The sequence below is a fragment of the Saimiri boliviensis genome, chromosome 14 (genome assembly GCF_048565385.1).
Source record: "Saimiri boliviensis isolate mSaiBol1 chromosome 14, mSaiBol1.pri, whole genome shotgun sequence".
In the NCBI taxonomy this organism is placed as follows: Eukaryota; Metazoa; Chordata; class Mammalia; order Primates; family Cebidae; genus Saimiri; species Saimiri boliviensis.
The window spans coordinates 88,980,684-89,003,491 of NC_133462.1; the positions used below are offsets into that span (position 1 = coordinate 88,980,684).

The 22,808-nt window shown below is 37.6% G+C and overlaps 1 protein-coding gene across 3 annotated transcripts in view; it reads left to right on the forward strand.

Annotated features, from left to right (window-relative positions):
• Positions 1–22,808, forward strand: part of WDR64 (WD repeat domain 64) — a 163,939-nt gene that overhangs the window by 39,417 nt on the left and 101,714 nt on the right. For all 3 annotated transcript variants that reach the window (XM_074385393.1, XM_074385394.1, XM_039464187.2), the window contains 2 exons: positions 2,016–2,230; positions 5,634–5,768. In XM_074385393.1, the coding sequence (XP_074241494.1) occupies positions 2,016–2,230; positions 5,634–5,768 (350 nt within the window). The remainder of the gene's footprint in view (positions 1–2,015; positions 2,231–5,633; positions 5,769–22,808) is intronic.

The following is a 22,808-nucleotide window of genomic DNA, read 5'->3' on the forward strand; positions in this document are numbered from 1 at the left end:
CTTCAATCTCTGTGTTTCAACCTGGAGAGATGCTCTAGCCCTTCTCTGCTCCTTCACAGTGGCTAAGCACTGCTGGAAAAAACCCAAACAGTGCTGTTTGGCACCATTACAAACTTGGAATCTGTGGGTTCTGCTGGGTTCTTGGTGTCTTCAATCAATCTCTTTCTGGCCCATTTCTTTTAAGTCATCCACAATTTCAGTATTATTCTCAGGCTTCTCCCTCTGGGAGATGGACTTGCTCCCTATTTTCCTGCAAAAACTGAGTCTACTCTCAGACCTGTCCTCTTTCAGATTCCAGTGCTCTCACCTACAGATTTAACTGGAAACATCCTTACTTTCATCCTCTTTCTAAAGGCAAAATAACATCCTTGTATTTGACATCTCCTCCCCTCCTGTCTCAGCCAGGACAAGGCTCCACAGCTTCTTCTCTCTTTAAATTTTTTTTACTTCTATAGGTTTTAGGGGAACAGGTGGTATTTGGTTACACGAGTAAGCTCTTTAGTGGTGATTTGTGAGATTTTGGTGTGCCTATCTCCCAAGCAGTATATACTGCACCCAATTTGCAGTCTTTTATCCTTCACCCCCTTCCCACCCTTTCCCTGTGAGTCCCTAAAGTCCCTTGTGTCATTGTTTTGCCTTTGCATCCTCCTAACTTAGCTCCCTCTTATGAGTGAGAACATATGATGTTTGGTTTTCTATTCCTGAGTTACTTTACTTAGAATAATAGTCTACAATCCCATCCCAGTTGCTGTGAATGCCATTAATTCATTCATTTTTATGGCTGAGTAGTATTCCATTGTATATAAATATATACCATGGTTTCTTTGTCCACTCATTAATTGATGGGCATTTGGGTTGGTTCCACATTTTTGCAATTGTGAATTGTGCTGCTATAAACATAGGTGAGCAAGTATCTTTTACATGTAATTACTTCTTTTCCTCTGGGTAGATACCCAGTAGCGTGATTGCTAGATTAAATGGTAGTTCTACTCTTAGTTCTTTAAGGAATCTTCACACTGTTTTCCATAGTGGTTGCATTTCCACCAGCAGTGTAGAAGTGTTTCCTTTTCACTGCATCCACACCAACATCTATTATTTTTAAGGTTTTTTATGATGGCCTTTCTTGCAGGAGTAAGATGGTATCATATTGTGGTTTTGATTTGCATTTTCCTGATCACTAGTGATGTTGAGCATTTTTTCCATATTTTTGTCAGCCATTTGTATGTCTTTTGAGAATTGTCTGTTCATGTCCTTAGTCCACTTTTTGATGAGATTGTTTTTTTTTTCCTGCTAATTTGTTTGAGTTTCTTATAGATTCTGGATATTAGTCCATTGTCAGTTGTATAGATTTTTGAAGATTTTCTCCCACTCTGTGGGTTCTGTTTACTCTGCTGACTGTTTGTTTTTCTGTGCAAAAGCTCTTTAATTTAATTAAGTCCCAGCTATTTATCTTTGTTTTTATTGCATTTGCTTTTGAGTTCTTGGTCATGAAATCCTTGCCTAAGCCAATGTCCAGAAGGGTTTTTCCAATGTTATCTTCTAGAATTTTTATAGTTTCAGGTCTTAGATTTAAGTCCTTGATCCATCTTGAGTTGATTTTTGTATAAGGTGAGGAATGAGTCTGCAGTCTCGGCTGGGTTCTCAGTGGCTTCCATCAATCTCTTTCTGGCCCTAACCAACTCACTGGCCTATTTCTTTGATATTTTCTTATAAATCAAAAAAAGAACCATTTACAGTCACACGTCAGAAAGATCTCATTACGCATTGGCCCAGGGGTAGGAACTCTACTCCTTTCTCCACAAAACACCCAAAAGAACAATGTTGGGCTCACAGCAAGTATTCAATGACTTTTATTAGGTTAACTGTTTTTTTTTTTTTTTTCCAAAGTATCTTATCATGATGGGTATATCTACAATAAGAAATATCATAAAGTGAAATTTTTGTCAAATAATAGGGGAAATCTTTATTGAATAGAGCAAAGTAACAATTCATTAAAATCATTTTTCTGTTGCTAGGAAAATTATTTTGTCATAAAACCAATGGATCATTGTCTCCTCTGTGTGTGTGTGGTGCCTTTAACTGACCAACTGTGCCGAGATGACATCCTGTTGGGGGATGATGGCGGTTTTGTGAGCAGATTCACAGTCAACAGTGATGACTTTGGACTAAGGCAGGCAAAATCCAAAAGGAAATTACAAAATCAGGTCTTAGACTCAAAGAACTTTAAAAGGTAAGGGTATCATATGGTTAATTTAATTCTTTTAATAATTACAGATTTTTGCAAGTAAGCTTTATGGTAAAAAGTGAAAATGAGTTTTAAATTATAGAAAATAAGAAATCAATAAAAAATTAAAATAATATAAAAAATAATTATAGTCATTGTTCACACACACACACACACACACACACACACACACAAACACACACTGAAATGCTTCTGGCCTCAAGAAACTGTCAATGTAATCACTCCTAATGTAAATGCTGTTGACAACTAGAACTTATAGGTACTTGAGTAGATTGAAAAGTTAAATGAAAAAAGTAATCATGAAAAAAATCTATAAAAGATATGTGTGACTATTTACTAGCACTTGAATATGGGAAAAATTCTAAACATAAAAGCAATGGAAATTCAAAGAAAAAGTTTGATAGATTTGACTATATATAAAATAAAACCTCTGGACATCAAAAGATAGTATTTAAAAAGCAAACTGGAATAAATATTTGTGACAAATATGACAGACAATGGGTTAATTTTTTAACAGGTCCTAGAATTTAATTAAAAGATAATAATCCTCTGGAAGAAAAATGAGCAAAGGTCATGAACATATAATTCACCAACATGTGCACACAGTAGAAATGGTCAATAAACATTTCGAAGCTATCATCAGAAAAAAATGCTAAAAAGTTATCTCCAACTGATAATTATTGTCTTCCTTATAATTGCAATGTCTTTAAAGTTTTTAAGAAAGGTATATATTACTTTTATTAGCAGAAAAACCTAAATCTTATATTAAATGGTCTTCCTTTTTTCATCAAAGAAGTACAACTTAAAATCAGATACAATTTTTCATTTATAAAATCAGAAATGATTAAAACTGGGAAGATACTGTGAGCTAGGCATTCTTATATACTGTTGGTGGTAAAAGTGTGCATTGGATCCACCTTTCTGGAAAGAATCTGGGAAGCTGCACCAAGTGCCTTCTTAACCATTTATACTTTGGGTCCTGGTATCCCAATCTTAACAAATGTTAAGTATGGTTATCACAGCATTATTTCTAATGGTAAATTATCCAGTGTCCAACCAAAGAGGAATGATTAATTTAGATGACTAATCATTTACATAAATAATTCAGATATATAAATATATAATATAAGCATAATATAAATGATATATAAAATACATTTTTGTTTGACACCTAAAAATATTCAGATTTCAAGAATGTTCAATCAATCATAGTATAACCATATTAGAGAATGTCATACACCCATTTAATTATTTTGAAAAATATTTAATAGTATGAAAACTTTATGACATAATATTAAGTAAAAATTATTTATCTTTCAACATATAAATTTGGAGGGTAAAAAATTTTTTTAAATTAATTTTTATGCCTATGCAAATCCAGTCTTATAAATGCATATATGTGTGTGTGTATTTCTACTTAGAAAAATATCGAGTATAAATATCCAAAACATTAATAATGATTTCTATAGGACTTCAAAGAGGGTGATTTTTAAAATCTTATTTACTTTCTAAATTTTGTACAATGAATATTTTTCCTTTATAGTTAAAGACATTAAAAAATGAATTATACTTTGTTATTATGTAACAAATACTTTATCCCAGAGTTAGAATATGCAATTAAAAGCTCATTACAACTGATACTACATGGAAGTAAGACTAGTCCCATTGCTGGAACCCTAAGAATGATACAATAAAATTAACTGGCTCCATTTCCCATCCTTCACGTATGAGCAGTATTACTTAGTCCCAACAAAGAATTAAACCTGATAGGGGACTTCCCCAACATGTGATGATGTGTTGCCCTATATACTATTAAGCATTTCATTCCAGTTATGCTAGGCCCTTAGAATAGATGCTGAGACATGAATCTTCTTTTTATTAAGATGTGTGCCACCTGTCAGAAAATTCCATGACTCATTTTTCAATCCCTGTTTTCATTAGATAGATATGTGAAAAACGAGATTTAGAAATCTGAGGAATTTAAGGAATTTAAGGAATCTGGGTACAGTTAAATGAATGCTAATTCACGTTCTTGTGGTTACTAAATCCATGTAGAAGATTTAATCATGCTAATGATTTAAAGCATTCAAGACTGCAGTGTATATATAGGCTGAGTGTTGTGGCATTTTCTTACACTAAGAGATCTTCAAACCTGACCAGAATGAAAAGTATTAAGGCCAAAGAGATAATTAAATTCTGGAGCTATCATACAAGTTTTCCTGCAGCTGACATCCATAGAATTCATTCTTGTTGAATGGGTGGATGTGGGGATAGTAAATACTGATATGCAAAACATACAAATTAAAGAAAGAAGTAGCCATCAAACACATCTGGCATGAGAATAGAAATATCCCACTCCACTCTGTTTAATATTGTAGAACTTTCATGCTTTGAGCTGTAAACATTTCTATTCCTCAACTAGAATTTAAGCAACTTGGTGACAAGAATTTTACCTCCATCATCCTTGAGTCCTTAGTACCTGGGATGCAGTAGGTGATCAATGAATTTGAATGAGGAGACAAATAAACCATTAAATATGGGTAAATATAAGACCATGAAGACAAGAATTTTGAGGCAGAGGTTTTGTCCTGTAACCTTAAGCCTGACATTCAAATGTCTTGTGAACTGATGGCCAATACTCTGACAAGGAATATGATCACTATCCCACCCTCAGTTTCACCAGTGATCTGAGATTACACATTTCCCAGTACTTCAGTTGGAAAATTATTAATGGAAAATATAAATATATTTTCAAATGAATTGATTCAAATAAGATATAAAAGAATATGAAACATACTGCTCCATTTGGATGATCAGAATTTTTCTAGTAAAATAAAATTAATAGTGGCATTATTGAATTGGGATTCTTCTTTTAATTCTCAATTTACTGCCAAAATGTGATGAGTCTTTTAAAGTTACTTTTCTATTTTAAATACGCTTGATTATGAATAAACAGTTAAAAGTGGGCCAGGTGTGATGCTTAACACCTGTAATCCCAGCACTTTAGGAGGCCGAGGCAGGCAGATCACCTGAGGTCAGAAGTTTGAGACCAGCCTAGTCAATATAGTGAAACTGTGTCTCTACTAAAAATACAAAATTAGCCAGGGATGGTAGTGTACATGGGGAGGCTGAGGCAAGAGAATTGCTTGAACCCAGGAGACAAAGGTTGCAGTAAGCCTAGATCACACCACTGCACACTCCAGCCATGGCAACAGAGCAAGACTCCGTCTCAAAAAAAAAAAGTGGTATAATGCATAGGCTGTATTCTACATTTGGGTTTAGCACAATTCAGTGACAATTTAAAGTACAAATAAACTGCAGAATAAAAACTTACATTATACCTTTGTGTGTCTAACATAAGTCTCCCCTGCCTTTTCTTAATCCCCAGTGTTAAAAGGAAGCTACATAATGACTGGGTTATGAAAATTAGATATATTTCAGCCCTAAATTGTTTCGGATCCTGCTCCTTAGACAGTAATCATTCATTAGTTTTGGAATCCTTGAAGAGACTGGAGGATAATTTGTAAGTACAGTAATTTCTATACATGAATAGTCTGTGAATTTCAGACTTTTTGCAATGACGAACTGTGACAGCTTTGAAACTTTCACACTGGTTTTAAGAAAAATCAGACCTTAACTATTCTGTTTGTTTGGGAAGGTTAATTAGATTTCTCAGGAAGAAACTGAAGTCATTTATGTAAATTTTATTTGTTGTTTATGTCCATCATCTACTGAAATTAAACAATACAAATGTATCTATAACATATTTCAAAATAGAGTTGTGTTGGTAAAACTTCATAATTTTAAAATCATTCTTACAGGTCAGTTGGCTAACCAAGATCTTGTGAGTATGTTCTGTAGACCAGTCATCATGTTTCATGTGTAATATACAAGTTGGCATTCTCATAGAAAAGTGAATTTGAATACTGTCTTATTTTCACTCTGGTTAAATATGTATCAATAACTAGAAAACAGTTGTTGTATCTTAATTTGGGGTTTTAAAAATGCATTGAGATGTATGCTACAACATGAATAAATGTCAAAAACATTAAGCTGAGTAACAGAAGCGAGACAAAAAGACTGCATATTGTATGATTCCATTTGTGTGTAATAGCCAAAAAAAGGCACATTTATAGAGATAGAAGGTACATCAGTGGTTGCCTAGGATTGGTGGTAGAAGCCAGGATCCCAAATGGGCACAAGGGGACTTTCTGGGGTGATGAAAATGTTCTAAACTTATTGTGGTGACTGTGGATTATTACACAATTCCCTAAATTTACTAAAAATTATTGACATGTATACTTACAATGGGTGAATTTTATGATATGCAAATGTTATAGTACCTATTGAGGTATTATATATTCTAATAAAGATGTCTCAGAAAAGTCCATCAAGACTTCTGGCTGACTTCCAGTCTGGCATGTGAAGAGCTTGGAAGTTGTCATTCCATTCTAACAAGTAAAAATATAACAAACTAAAAAGTAAATAATTTTTTTAAAGATCTATCAGAGAAGTAAGGTCACAAGGCAGTTTTGTTGCCACCAAATTGGAGAGATAGGCAAACACAGAAAATCACAACTTACTGGAGCAGAAATTCAAAAGAGGAACCCCTTGAGTAACCAGTATAGGGCAGGAAAACCTAAACTGTAATTGACAAGTGCTCAGCGGCATGGACAATTTTAAAGAGTTAAAATTCTAAGGGTGCCCAGTCATAGGGGTCCCTATGTTTTTGTGAGTTTTACTTCCAGGAGTTCAACAGATTCTTACAGTGAGTATCAGTGAAAAATCTTCTCTTGCTTCTGACAGAGGAGAAGGAAAAGAAACCATTTTGAAATACGCCAAAACATGTTGTTCTTTCCAAGGCTGCCCTCAAGAGAAACTATGTTATCAGAGCCTAAGCTATTGGAACTTTGTCAGGGAATAACCCACAGAGAGAAGGGAAATATCCACTCTACCCTCTTGTGGCACCTAAGAAGGAGGGTGAAGAAAACTGAGAAACACTTGTGAAATTCACAGTTCAGAAACACAGGCTCATCAAAAGAATGAGACTTAATCACAGGATTCACCTTCCCCCACAGCTTACCAACGTGTTACTAATGGCCTATGTACAGCAGTTCCCTTCAACCAGTAAGTCATGTCCAGCTATCAAGAAAAAAATTACAAGGCATACTAAAAGGCACAAAAGCAATTGTCAGAGTGATCAAAAAACAAGACCTGACTATATGCTGTCCATGAGAAACACACTTTAAATATAAAGATGCAGAGCCGGGCGCGGTGGCTCAAGCCTGTAATCCCAGCACTTTGGGAGGCCGAGGCGGGTGGATCACAAGGTCAAGAGATCGAGACCATCCTGGTCAACATGGTGAAACCCCGTCTCTACTAAAAATACAAAAAATTAGCTGGGCATGGTGGCGCTTGCCTGTAATCCCAGCTACTCAGGAGGCTGAGGCAGGAGAATTGCCTGAACCCAGGAGGCGGAGGTTGCGGTGAGCCGAGATCGTGCCATTGCACTCCAGCCTGGGTAACAAGAGCGAAACTCCGTCTCAAAAAAAAAAAAAATATTTATATATATATATATATATAAAGATGCATATAGATTAAAAAGTAAATGATGGAGAAAGGTATACCGTGCTAAAACTTATCAAAAAAGCTGAAGAAGAGATGCGAATTTTATATAGAACAGGTATCAGTGCAAGGAAAATTATCAGGGATAAAGAAGGGCATTACATAATGATAAAGGGGTCAGTTCTTAAAGAAGCCATAACAATCCTTAATGCATATGCATCTAACAATAGAGTATCAAAATTAATGAGACAAAAACTAAAACTGCAAGAGACAGAGCAAGCATGCGCAGCATCAGAGGAAGAAAAAGTAAAGGTAAAATGAAAATTTTTATTTTTGTTATTTTTAACTTTTAGCTACATTAAAATGAAAATGCAACTTAGCAAAATTTGTAGAATATACTGAAAGTAGTATTTAGAGGGAAGTTTATAGCATTGAATGCATGTGTTAGAAATAAGAAAGACATAATATTAATCATCTAGGCTTCCACCTTAAGAAACTAAATAAAGAGGAAATTAAATTCAATGTTCATTGGGAAAGATAAGAAAAAAAGTAAAATAAAATAAAATTTAAAAACCCAAAGTAAGCAGAAAAAAATAAGTAGATCAGAAATCAATAAAAATTTAAAAAATAATCAGTAGAGAAAAATCAATGAAACTAAAGGCTAGTTCTTTGAAAAGATCACTACAATTGATAAGCCCCTAGCCAGGTTAACAAAGAAAAAAAGAGAAAAGGCACAAATCGCTAATGCCAGAAATAAAAGAGGGAATGTAACTACAGATCTCAGCGACATTAAAAGGACAGTAAAGGATTATGAACAATTATATGCCTACAAAGTTGATAATGTAGATGAAATGGACAAATTCCATGAAAGTTATAATACACCAAATTCACACATGAAGAAATAGACAATCTGAAAAGGCCTGTATCTTTTAAAGAAATTGAATCAATAATTAATATCCTTCCAAAAGAGAAAGCACCAGGCTCAGATGGGTTCACTGGTGAATTCTATCAAACTTTTAACAAAGAAACGAAACCAATTGTCTACAATCTTTTTCAGAGGATGGAAACAGAGGTACTACTTTCTAACTCACTCTTTTATGATTATTATTGTTATTGCTATTATTACTTTTTAGAGACAGGGTCTCACTTTATTGCCTAGGCTGGAGTGTGATCATATGATCACAGCTCTCTGCAGCCTTGAATTCCTAGGCTCAAGTGATCCTAGAGACAAAAACTGATAACTGTAAAACTGCCTTGGTCTCCCAACTAGCTAGTATTACAGGTACACGTCACCATGCTCAGCTAAATGAGATCTTACTATGTTATGCAGGCTGGTTTCAAACTCCTGGCTTCAAGACTGGGCATGTGTGGAGGACAGAGAGTATATGGAAAGCCTCTGTGCCTTCCCCGCAGTTCTGCTGTGAATCTAAAACTGTTCTGAAAAATCAAATCTATTTTAAAAATGTGCTGAGTTACAAACAAGGATCTGACTTGTTGCAACAAGCAACAACAACAGTCATGTTATTCAGATTTTGCTTTAAAAATGAGCATAAACCTCTAAAAAAAGATTGGTTAAAACATATAACACTTCTCTGATGGTTTAATTCCATTCTTAAAATTTATTTTCAAAACCCGAATAAGTTTTTCTGAATTTCAGCCTTTTAATCTAAGAAATGGGGGAGTTGAAAGGAGATTGAATGTTTGCTACAGAACTTTGTCTCTTTCCCCACCTTTACATTTAGGGTACAACTAAAAGTATTAGGAAAAATGGTGAGTAGCCTGTCCCCCTAACAAAATGCATGATGTCCTTTAGGTACTCTTGAGCTGTTTAAATGAAATTCACACACAAAAAAAGAGACACAAAAAATAGCCTCTGCATATACAGAGCTAGAATTCCTTTAAATTCTGATGTTTTTAATTTAAGCAATGAAATAACAGAATTAGAAATGTAATGGAAGAACAGAATATCACATCTCTAAGATATAATTTCTTCTAAGATGTGATTTTCTTGAGAATTGTAGGCTTCATGAAAGATACTTTTTTTCACTCATTTAGAAAGGATGAATATTTATTTTGGTGTATAACATATTGCACTGAGAGACAAATTAAAAACCCTTCACAGCACATTAAAAACAATTTCATTTCTTGACAACAGATTGCAGTCCACAAATATCATTTATATGGCATAACTAATTGGCATAGTTTCATTTAGTTTTTGTAATATAATTAACTGCTAATGATTATACTCTTGCATTTTAAAGGAGTGCATTTCTGAAATATTTAATTAAGAAATAGATGCAAGTTTATATCCAATTTGATTGTATACTCTGCTGGCAATTCAGGATACATTCATAACCATAAAGAAACAGTGTGAAAACATATGCAAATTAATATGCCCTTGGAGTCCTATAGAAGATATATTCAACTTCAACATCCAGAGAAAACATGTTTATTTCCAGGATACACACATCTGTAGCCTCGATCTTACCAGGGCAAATATTTGCAGCACATTTACCATGATAATTTATCAACTAATGTAGCAACCATAAACTTACACAGGTCATATATAGCTTTTAGTACAGAAATATATCCATTATCCAACAAATATTTAGTAAGTCACTATGTGTTAAGCACTATGGACAATACAAATATATTTAAGCCATGACCCCTGCCTCTACATGCTTAAAATTTAAGTGGTAAGATAAAAAATACAGACATAAAGTGAGTGGTATGTTGGAGCCATTCATATCAGCTTATGAGAGTTGATTGTTAAAATTTCAGGAATTAGACAATCCTGTTGTTAAACGTTGTCATCTTGGGATGTCAAACCTAAGCCAAAAACAAGCAAACAAACAATCACTGTCATTCAAAATTGAATTATGTAAGCTAGTAATTCAATTATATTAAAAACAAAGGCAATACATACTCAAAATACATCACTTCTGTTTCATTTATTAGAATTTACCATTGTCTGTGTTCTTGAGGGTTTTTTTAAAATATCCTCAGAAAATACTACACAGTACAATCGTGCACAACTATATGTTTTTTACTAACTCCATGTTCAGAGATGTCACAATGGTAATCTGAAATCAGCCATGCTACCATATTTATAGCATGGAAAACAGAATACTCTAAAAATCAGTCTACCAATCCTGCTTTCCCTGGCTCCAGCTGAATATTACGCATCTACCAGCACACCATTGTATGGAATGATAATTATCAGTGCAAAGCAGGATATGTCAAAGACCAGTTGAATGGCTTAGAATTACAGGCATAGCTGAAGTTAAGAAAAGGGAGTGATGCATGATAGTCTCCAGCAAGCTCAAAGAGATAAGAACAAGAAATCTTATTTAGAGGACTATAAAAATAACCTTGCAGAAACTTCATTAACAAGAAACGTGATAGCAGCCACAATAATCATATCGAGTCTGCATTGGGAGGGATGAAGTGGCTTATTTCTACTTTCTTAAAGAGTATTTTTACACTGATGCATCTAATTGCCTATTGTAGCAACCAGAAACTTACTGAGGTCATATATAGCTTTTAGTCCAGAAATATATGTTATCCAACAAATATTTATTATGTTGCTATGAATTAAGCACTATGGACAATACCAATATATTTAAGCCATGACAAATATATTTAAGCCATATTTAAGATTACTAAATAGAAATCAAGGCATTAGTCTGAGACCAGGCATGATGGCCCATACCTGTAATCCCAGCACTTTGGGAGGCCAAGGTGGGAGAATCACTTGAGCCCTGGAGTTCAAGACCAGCCTAGACAGCATAGGGAGATCCTGTCACTACAAATAATTTAAAAATTACCAGGTGTGGTGGCATGTGCCTATGGTCACAGCTACTTGGGAGGCTGAGATGGGAGGATCATTTTAGCGTGGGAGGTCAAGGCTGAAGTGAGTGATGATCACACGAATGCACCCCAGCCTGAGGAATGGAATGAGACCCGTATCAAAAAAAAAAAAAAAAAAAAAAAGCACTAATCTGAATAACATTGATAGACCCTAACTTACAGCATCTGGAATTTGGAATTTTTTCTTTCAGAAAAAGTTCTCTTCAGAGAAAGTTTCTTTCTCTGACCCCCTCTTTTTCTTATCAGCTCTTGAACACTTTAACTCCCACTACAGCTACTCAATGACCTCACTGAAGTCTCGGATATCTTTGTCATTGGAAAGGGATCCCAAGAAAATTCTCTTGGACCTCATGCAAGGAAGAATTTGGGGCGAGTCCATAGAGTAAAGTGAAAGCAAGTTTATTAAGAAAGTAAAGGAAGAAAAGAATGGCTACTCCGTAGACCGAGCAGCAACATGGGGCTGCTTGACTGAATATACTTACAGTTACTCCTTGATTATATGCTACACAAGGGTGGATTATTCCTGAGTTTTCTGGGAGAGGGGTGGGCAATCCTGGAAATGAGGGCTTCTCCCTTTTTGAGACCATATAGGGTAACTTCCTGACGTTGTCCTGGTGTTTGTGAACTGTCGTGGTGCTTGTAGGAGTGTCTCTTAGCCTGCTACTACATTATAATTCGCGTATAATGAGCAGTGAAGATGACCAGAGATCACTTGTATTGCCATCTTGGTTTTGGTGGGGTTTGGCTGGCTTCTTTACTGCAACGTGTTTTATGAGCAAGGTTTTTGGGACCTGTATCATGTGCAGACCTCCTATCTCATCCTGTGACTAAGAATGCCTAATTTACTGTCGGTTCTCTTTTCTTGTGATTCTTCTTTCCGTGCCTTTTCTTAATACAGCTAGTGCTCGCCTTACGACCACGATTGGTTCCGACAGACCGGTCGTAACACAATTTGATCATAAGTTGAGTACGCTATATGTACAGTACAGTACTGTTAAATGATGTTATAAAAATCCTTTTTTTTTTTTTTTTTGAGACGGAGTTTCGCTCTTGTTACCCAGGCTGGCGTGCAATGGCACGATCTCAGCTCACCACAACCTCCGCCTCCTGGGTTCAGGCAATTCTCCGGCCTCAGCTTCCTGAGTAGCTAGGATTACAGGCACGCGCCACCATGCCCAGCTACTTTTTTTGTATTTTTAGTAGAGACGGGCTTTCACCATGTTGACCAGGATGATCTCGAGCTCTTGACCTCGTGATCCACCTGCCTCGGCCTCCCAAAGTGCTGGAATTACAGGCTTGAGCTGCCGCGCCCGGCCTTATAAAAATCTTTAAGTCATATTTTATCATGATTTTCTTTCATTATTGTTATATGTCATAATTTTCTTTGTTCATTTTATGCCATTTGTATAATCTCTACACCATTTTGTTTCTTATTTTTACATTCGTCAGGTTTAAGTAAAACACTGCATTACCAGTACAACTGGTTTAATATTTGCAAAACATACAAAATTACAAAACACAGGTGCATACAAAAATACAAAATACAGGTGTAAAAAATACCATAGTAAACATTTTCCCAATTGCAAAACATACCAAAATATATAAACATGTACGAAACATTCTATTGGCCGCTGGTGCTTGGCTGCGGATCGTTGATGTCGTCATCTGAGGCAGCAATTTCTCCATTTCGTGGATGGTCCCGCTTCGTTGCTTTGTGTAACTGTTGATCGCATGGGTGCAGAACCTTTCACAGCTTCACAAATTCTTTCTTTATCTTTCAAAATCGTCAACACAGTCGAGTGTGATAACTTAGTATCACATGTGATCACATTCACTTTCTTTCCTCCTTCGTACTGCTTAATTACCTTCATTTTCGTGTCGAGATCGATGGCCTTTCTTTCCTTCTTGGCAGGCTGAGGCGTAGACAAAGACAATTTCCTCTTGGTAGACATCTTGGGAGGGGTTTGATGAAAAATATCCAAGACACAAAACAAATTGCTGTACTGAGTCTGGGATAACAGTTGAAATGGTGCACGCGGAGACGGTAGTGCTGCTGGAAGCTGGTCTGCACTGTCGTACGCCCAACTGGGCAACGTTTGCGTTGCCAGACGCGGAGCAGTCGTGGCTAGCGAATGTGGTCGTAAAGTTGAATGGTCTTAAGTTGCATAGGTCATAAGTCGATCAATACCTGTAGCGGCATTCTCTAGCATCCTGTCTTTAGCCAACTTTTCTTCTTATGTTCTGCCCTCTTCTTGGATGATGTTTGTATCCTTCAATACACTGATACCTATGTACTGATGAAACCCAAGCTATCTTGAATTTGGAACTTATTCTTGCTCAACAGTTTCACTTGGATATCTCATAGTCCTTCAGACTCATATGATCATATCCGAGCTTAACTTCCCCCATTCTAAAATTATACCTTCTATAGCATTTTGCATTTTGCTTGGTGGCACTATGATTCATCCATCATTCCAGCTGGAAACCTGTCAACCTCACATGAGGCTTTTCTCTTCCTTGATCCCCACAAACCAATAATCACCAAATTTGTCTATATTGCCTCATAACCACTCATGGAATCTGTCCTATCTTCTTTATCTCTATTCCTTTCACTCTCTGGGCCCTTATCTCCAGCTGCCCTCTTGTCTCAGTATTATCCCTGTCAAAACTATTGTTCATTAGTCTTCCAGAGTATTTTCCTGAAGATGATATCCAAACATCTCAAGACTTTGCACAATTCTCTGTCCCCTCCCCACAGCTCTTGATGATCTGGTCCCCCTCATGTCCCTCGCCTCATCCCCTTCAGTGCCCTTCACTGCCTTGTACTTAGCTTCCTGTAAATCTGAACTGCTTGCTGCTTCCTTCAAACCCCCATGCTGGGACTTGGTACACATTTTGAGCCTGAAATACCCTCCCCATTCTTCCTCTTCTTTCTGTACTCCAACCTCCAGGAATCTGTAAGGATCAGGTGGTACCTACTTTAGGGAATTTTCCTGACTGTTCCCCAGCACCTTTCTTCAAAGATGGATTAAATACCCTTTTCATGCTGTATTAGTCCATTCTCCTGCTGCTATAAGGACATACCCAAGACTGGGTAATTTATAAAGAAAAGAGGTTTAATTGACTCACAGTTCTGCAGGACTACAGAAGGCTCAGAAAACTTACAGTTATGGTGGGGGGAGGGTGACACAAACACATCCAACTTCACATGGTGGCAGGAAGGAGAAGGATGAGAAAAGCAGGCGAAAAGCCCCTTATAAAACCATCATATCTCATGAGGTCTCACTCACTATCCCAAGAACAGCATGGGGGTAACTGCCCCCATGATTTAATTATCTCCCACAGGGTCCATCCCATGACATGTGGGGATTATGGGAGCTACAATTCAAGATGAGATTTGGGTGGCGACACAACCAAACCGTATCACATGCCTCAATCTTTATTTATTGCATTTTAATTATGTTGAAAGATGTGTCTTTATAAGACACTAAGATTGGTGAGGGTTACTCATATATCCAGCATTCTCTTTCTGATTACTCTATTATGTGGGCAAAACTGCAAAGATGATTCCAGAAGAAAGTCTACAGTGGATGTCTCAATATATATTTATTTAGCAAATACTTATTGATAAGTTACCATGTTTAAGACACTGTGCTAGGTACTAGGAATTTAAAGATAAGTAAGACTAGGTTCTCGCCCTCATGTGTAAGGAAGGAGTAAATGAATGAATTCCCACAGAGGGTGATAAGTGCCATGATACAGATATAAGAGAGGGGTATGAAGAGAGTGCTTAAAACATCTTAGGATAGGATTGTAGGGGTAGGGGGAATTGAGGAAGGCTTCCTAAAGATGTCACAAATGCTGAGTTTTGAAGAACTGGTAAAAATTAGGCAAAACAACTGAGAGACAGCAGAGCAGGTAAATAGACACAGTACAGAAGTGGTGTTCACAGAAACATAGAAGAGAAAAAGAAGATGGTGAGTTCTCAAACTTGCAAATGGTTCAGTATAATTGGAGAACTGAGTGAGAGAAGAGTTGGCAGAGATGAGCCTAGACAATCCAAACATGAAAACACCTGCCTACCATGCCAAAGAGTTGGAATTTTAACCTGAAAGCTATAGGAAGCCATTGAATGCTTTAAACAAAGAGTGAAAAAATATGTGTTTTTGACAGATCACCCTAACGGCAGGATGGAGAATGGACTGGGGAAGGGCAAGCTCAAAGAAGGGAGACCAACTGCAGAAGATATGACAATACTACTTTAGAAGAGAAATGAGCAGCGTTTGGGCTTAACCAGTGGAAGCAGGGACAGAGAGAGAACAGATATTCTTGCATAACGTACAAGAATTGGTGGCCTACTAGATGAGAAGAATAAAGGAGACAGAGGAATCTGTTTCATTTTTTATCCTCAACATATTTATTGCATACCTATTTTGGACCAAAAATGGTTCCAAGTAGTGATATAATATAATGGTAGGCAAAAGAAACCAGCAGAGCTCTCATGGAGCTCCTCTTCTAGTGAAAGAGACCAAAAACAAACAATTAAATAAATAGTACAAATCGAAGTGAGAGGACAGACAGTGAGGGGAGGCAGCATATTTGATAGGATGGTCAGGAGAGACTGCTCTGAAGAGACAACATTTGAGCAGAAATCTGAATGCAGTGAAGATCAAATCATACAAATATCTAGAGGAAGAATGTTTGAGAACAGGTGACTGTCAGGCTTCAGGTTGGGAGGACAGTTTACATGGCACTATTTACTATAATAGAATGTAAGTGAAGAGATAAGCTTTCAAGGGAGCAAAGGAATTCTAGTGTAACCTTTGCCGCTGATTTGTTGGCCATGTGGTCTTGGGAATGTTACTGAAGTTATTTGAACCTCAGTAACCTTTACGAATGGAAACAGCACTAACTTTCTTATCTCACAGGATTTTTGTGATGGTCAAATAAGCTGAGATGGGTGAAGGTCTTTGGAAATTGTAAAATGCTGTACAAGTTGAAAGTATTATTATTAGCTTACAGTCATGTAAGCTCTTTCCTGAAGAATGGACTTTTAAAGAAAACTTTGATTTCCGTGTGCTGTCAAATCCGTGACAATAATAAATACCGCAACACCAGAGGAAAGGAAAGGCACTCATATTTTCCTCTGGAAACCAATTATGATGATGCCAACATTCCCTTTGTTCAAGCATTAGGATCTGTCAATCAGGTTGTGAATTTTCGTGTTAGGATTTAAATGAGGTAGTAATCTTTTTTATCTAAAGATTGAACATCTTCTTTTTGTCAAGAAAATTATGCCCTTCAACTAGCATGATTCTAATCAAATATAATACCTTTTGGGGGGAGTAACCTCAAGAACAGAGTTGACTTAGGCACATTTTCGCTATCTCTCTTAATTCACTCCATTTCATTTACACACACACACACACACACACACACACACACATACACATACACACACAGTGATTCTCTGGATTTAAAGGATCTTTTTTTGTGTTTATACGTTTCCTTCAAAATGTATATTTGTAGATATTTGTAAGTTATGTAATGATATTGTAGGGGATTTAAATTCCTACTCTCTGTAATGTCCCACAGGTTTGGTACTTAGCAATTGTGAACACTTAGATTATCTGGAAGATTTTACTTTTCTGATTAACTAGTGCAATCTGATCTTTGCTCTGAACCACATCCACTTTGCAATTGTCAGGAGTTTGTCTTTGAGCCCGGTTCTGGCCTTCCTGGTAGTTACCTCCTCTCCTGGAATTTGGTTGGTAATATATTTGTCTGAGAGGAAGTCAGGAAGTCAGTTGAGTAGTAATGACAACCTCAGCAAACAGTGCTCATTGTTCTGTTCTGCCAAACTCTAGATGAGCTTTTCAACTACTTCCTCACTGGCGCCACACCTAAATCTAGAAGCTGGAGAGGTTTCTCAAGTGAGGTAGTGTAACATGTTTTCCTGAGCAGTCACTGCCACTGGAGAGTCATCTCAGTAGACGGAGAGTTGGGTCTACTCCATCCCTAGACTCAACATATTCCTATTTCTGCTATTTCCTATAATGACTCTTAAGTTGAGCCAGATGAAGCTGCATTTATACAAATACATAATTGGCCAGCTGTTAAAATGGGAGCCAATAGCTCCCAAAAAGGCAGGGAAAAAGTCCTCTGAAAAAAATTTCCATTTCAGAAGTGATTACCATTCTGTTTATAATTTTATATGGTAATTTCACAAATGGAGTTCTGTAGAAGCAAGAAAATAAACATCTGCAATTAATTATGCCGTGTAGAGCATGTTGCCTGTTGCAAGACGTAAGCCAAACCTTTAACCCTTTGATAGCTTGACAGTTTCCAAGAGATATGCAACTAACTACTCAGCATTACTTTTTATCAGCTACCCAACTCAGAGGCAGATTATTAAATTGGAAAGAGTATAGTGCCCCTTGGTAAGGTTGCCGCTATGGAGACAAACAGAACTGGTTTTAGCACTCACTAGCTCTGTGACCATTGAGCACTTTACCATTAGTTCTTCGTAGCCTCACTTTCCCCATCTTTAAAGGGTAATGAATATACCTGCATGATAGTCTTATAAAAATTACTTAATTTAACTCATGTCAAGTGCCTTGTTTAATTCCTGACACAAAGTACTCAATAAATGTTGGTTCCTTTTCTTGTTGCCCTAGAAAGATACTGAAAAGATGTAAAGAAAATAAAAGAACTTGAGTTCAAAGGGGAAGAGATGGAGCTATTATAGACTGTTTTATGCTCTGGTTTCAGTTTCCTGTTCCTGAATCTAGAGCAGGGGTTAGCAAACAATAGCCCAACGCCAGATCCAATGAGTTACCTGTTTTGTTTTTGATTTGTTTTTGTTTTTGAGACCGAGTTTTGGAGTTTTCCTCCTATTGCCCAAGCTAGAGTGCAATGGTGCGATCTTGGCTTACCATAATCTCTGCCTCCTGGGTTCAAGCAATTCTCCTGCTTCAGCCTCCCAAGTAGCTGGGATTACAGGCATGCACTGCTGTGCCAAGCTAATTTTGTATTTTTAGTAGAGATTGGGTTTCTCCACGTTGGTCTGGTTGTTCTTGAACAAGTCACCTGTTTTTATAACATCTACAAACTAAGAATGGTTTTTACATTTTTCAATGACTAAAACAAAAACTTTCAAAAAAGAATAATATCTTATGACCCATAAAATTGGTATGAAATTTAAATTTCATTGCTGATGAATAGAGTTGTAGGGAAAACACAACCATACTTACTTACCTATGATTGTTTTCATCCTACAGTGGAAGAGTTGAGTAGTTGTGACAACAGAGACTTTATGGCAAAATCTACAATATTTGTTATCTTATTCTTTATGGAAAAAGTTGACCAACCTCTGATCTAGAATTTTCTATTGCACCCTTCCTTGCCTCTTGGGAATGGGCACAATGTGGATCAATAATGCAGAGTTAGGGCCACTTTTAAAAGATGCCTTACCTGAGGCATTCTGAAATTTCTTACCTCTTCTATCATAAAGGAAAAAAGGGAAATGCCTTATTCCATGTTTCCTGACCTCATTCTCCACCAACTACCCCACCATCACAGGGAGAAAATACTAAGGAACACTGCTTACTCTGTAGCCCTCCTTCTTCAGCAGTCACACAGCTCCCCTGGGATGCTTCCTGTCTGCAGCATTGCGTTGCATTCAGTAACCAACCCCAATCATGTAGCACATGCCCCCTGAAAAGAGTCACCCCTCTGCCTTCTAGCTGATTACTCTGCTTCTCTCCCTGCATCAAGCTCATTAGTTCATGGAACAGAAAAAAAGTCTGAGATGAAGCATGTGGTAATTCTGGTGGGTCTTTTGATAGGGGACTCTATCAAAAGGTTTTTGTTTCGTTTTGTTTTGAAGAAATCATCAGAAATTGTTTCTTTTTAAAAGCTATCATTTCAGGAGTATCAGAGAAAAATTCAGAATGAACTTCCCAGAATCAATACATTTCTATTCTGTGTGACTCTGGGAAGTGGTTACTGTCAATCCGGTATTTGTCCCTTAGGGATATTCAGACAAATATTTATTGGGAGCCTTTTATATTCAAAGAACCATGGGGTATTAGTCCATTTTCACACTACTATAAAGATGCTATCTGAGACTGAGTAATTTGTAAAGGAAAGAGGTCTGGCTGGGTGTGGTGGCTGACATCTGTAATCCCAGCACTTAGGGATGCTGAGGAGAGTAGATCACGAGGTCAGGAGTTCAACACCAGCCTGACCTACATGGTGAAAACCCATCTCTACTAAAAATACAAAAATTAACAGGGCATGGTGTCAGGCAGCTGTAATCCCAGCTACTCAGGAGGCTGAGGCAGGAGAATCGCTTGAACCCAGGAGGCGGAGATTGCAGTAAGCCAAGATTGCACCACAGCACTCCAGCCTGGGCAACACAGTGAGACTCCGTTAAAAAAAAAAAAAAAAGAGGGATTTAATTGACTCACAGTTCCACATGGCTGGGGAGGCTTCAGGAAACTTACAATCATGGGGGAAGGCAAAGGAGAAGCAAAGACAAGTGAGCAAAAGAATGACTTGCCAAACACTTAAAATATCATCAGATCTCATGAGAACTCACTCGCTATCACAAGAACAGCATGGGGGAAGCCACCTCCGTGATCCAATCACCTCCCACTCCTTTCTCAACACCTGGGGGTTACAATTCAAGATGAGATTTGGTTGGGGACACAAAGTCTAATCATATCACATAGTATCTACATTTTATTTTGTTACCAATGAACATCACAGGCCAACATTGTACATGAAACTGTGAGTCTGGTGCCTCTCTGCTATGGGTGGTGTTTGCAGATGGGGCTCACTAAGGTTCCCTGGCCAAGAGGACAGTCTCCCTCCTTCCCAATCCCACCCTGCCATCCTGAGAAGGAAGTATAGTGTGAAGGAGCTGGGCTTAAGTCCAGACACCAAGCTGATGTCTCAATGCACTGGAAGGTATATGAGAAAACATTCTTCGCTCTTAAAGTGCTATCAAAATACTAGTTAACGTTATCATAATAGATTTCTCACAAAATGTTTGATTTTTTTATGTGAACTTGTTAGAATAAGATACTTCTAGTAACAGAATGAAAAAGCAATCTTTTAAAGAATATGCAGCTGCATATGAATATGAAATACTGGAAAGCAGGCCATCTTTCATTTTTCAAATTGACATCAATTATGTGAGCCTTTCTACTTGAAATAAATTTTATTTAAAGGCACAGTTCACTCATTTGTAATTTATTTCATTATGTGGGCTCCTATGATTATTTTTGTAGGGAAATAGAGTAATTATATCTAAAGGGAAATATCCTTAAAAAACTGAAATTTTTAAAATGGTGAGTGTGAATACAGTTTCACATGCTGAGAAATGTAAGTAAAAAGGTTGTTAGACCTTTTTATGTGTTCATAATTAGTTAATAGGGTATTAAATAGCTCTTTTTCTACTGTCTTAGAATTTCAGCTAATGCCATTCTAAAGAGAGGTATAGTAGACCATTCTCAAGAATTACTGGAGAGGATCACAGTAGACCCATGACCCTTACACCATCATCCATTACCAACAAATATGAATGTGATACAACCAGCAATTCTAAAATAAATGAAAAGAGGGATTAAGGTACATAGTTGTGGGCCAATGCGTGAATGCAGGGGCATTTTGTCTGCCTTCCCCAAAATGGGAGTGGAGGTTGGGGCAAGAGCTTCTGCTGCTCCACAGCAAGTGATGGTAGGTGTGAGAAGACCTATTCCAGAAGATCCTAAAATTGGTAATGCATCTGGCTCCCAAGCAGCTAGTTGCTAAGGCTCAGAACCCACAGGTCACCTTGGGCAGTCTTGACATGTGACACATGTATGCCATGACCACCACTTGCTTCCTTATGGAGAATTTCTTTATTAATTTTTTTCTTTTTAGAGACAAGGTCTTAATGTTACCTAGTCATGTGGACTGGAGGACAGGGGCATGATTATAGCTCATTTCACCTTCGAATTCCTGAGATCAAGCAATCCTCCTGCCTCAACCTCCTGAGTGGCTAGGGATATAGATGTGTGCCACCACGCCCACCTAACTTTTCTTGATTTTGGTAAATATGGGGTCTTATTATGTTGCCCAGACTGGTCTCAGATTCCTGGCTTCAAATGATTCTCCCACCTTAGCTTCCCAAAGTGCTGGGATTACAGGTGTGAGCCACCATGCCTGGGCCTCATGGTGCATTCTGAAGGCCTCAGGCCGGGCCACATTTCCTGGCCCTGGCCATTTTTCCCTTTATAGGTCCCTCCCACCATAATACTATCAATCTTACACATTATTTTTCATATACTCTTTTTTTTTTTTGAGACAGTCTTGCTCCGTCACCAGGCACCAGGCTGGAGTGCAGTGGCGCGATCTCGGCTCACTGCAACCTCTGCCTCCTGGGTTCAAGCAATTCTCCTGCCTCAGCCTCCCAAGTAGCTGACTACAGGTGCGCACCACCACACACAGCTAATTTTTGTATTTTTAGTAGAGACAGGGTTTCACCATGTTGGCCAGGATGGTCTTGATCTCTTGACCCTGTGATCCACCCGCGTCAGTCTCCCAGAACGCTGGGATTACAGGTGTGAGCCACCGCTCCCCACCTCATATATTCTTATGTCTTCAACATTTTTCTTCTGTCTGAGGAAAAATTTAGTATGTTTTCATGGGCCCTACAAATTCTAATTTTGGGATGTGAAAAATAAAATGTCCTATCACCCTAAGCTTTTATTTTTTTCTTCTGATTTTAAGTGCAATTAGAATATTTCTGCTGGCCCCTAAAAGTACTTAGGGCCCCAGACCTTGTTCCTACTGTGCCTACGGAACAAGCCGACCCTGGCTGGAGGAACGGCAACAGTGTGGCAAGGCTGCATTCACACTGACACTGTCCAGCATGGTGTGAATTCCCCATGGGCCACGGAAAGTGGCTTTGCTGGAGCCATCCTAATGGGACTTGGCCCAAGATCGAGGTGACATAATAAGACAAAGATAGAGGAAAATAATACCATTCCTGGTTTGTGCTACATCCAGTTTAGTTCACTCAGTCAACCAGCTATGGTGACAGAGTGTGTCACTGTCAAACCTGTACATGAGTCATCAG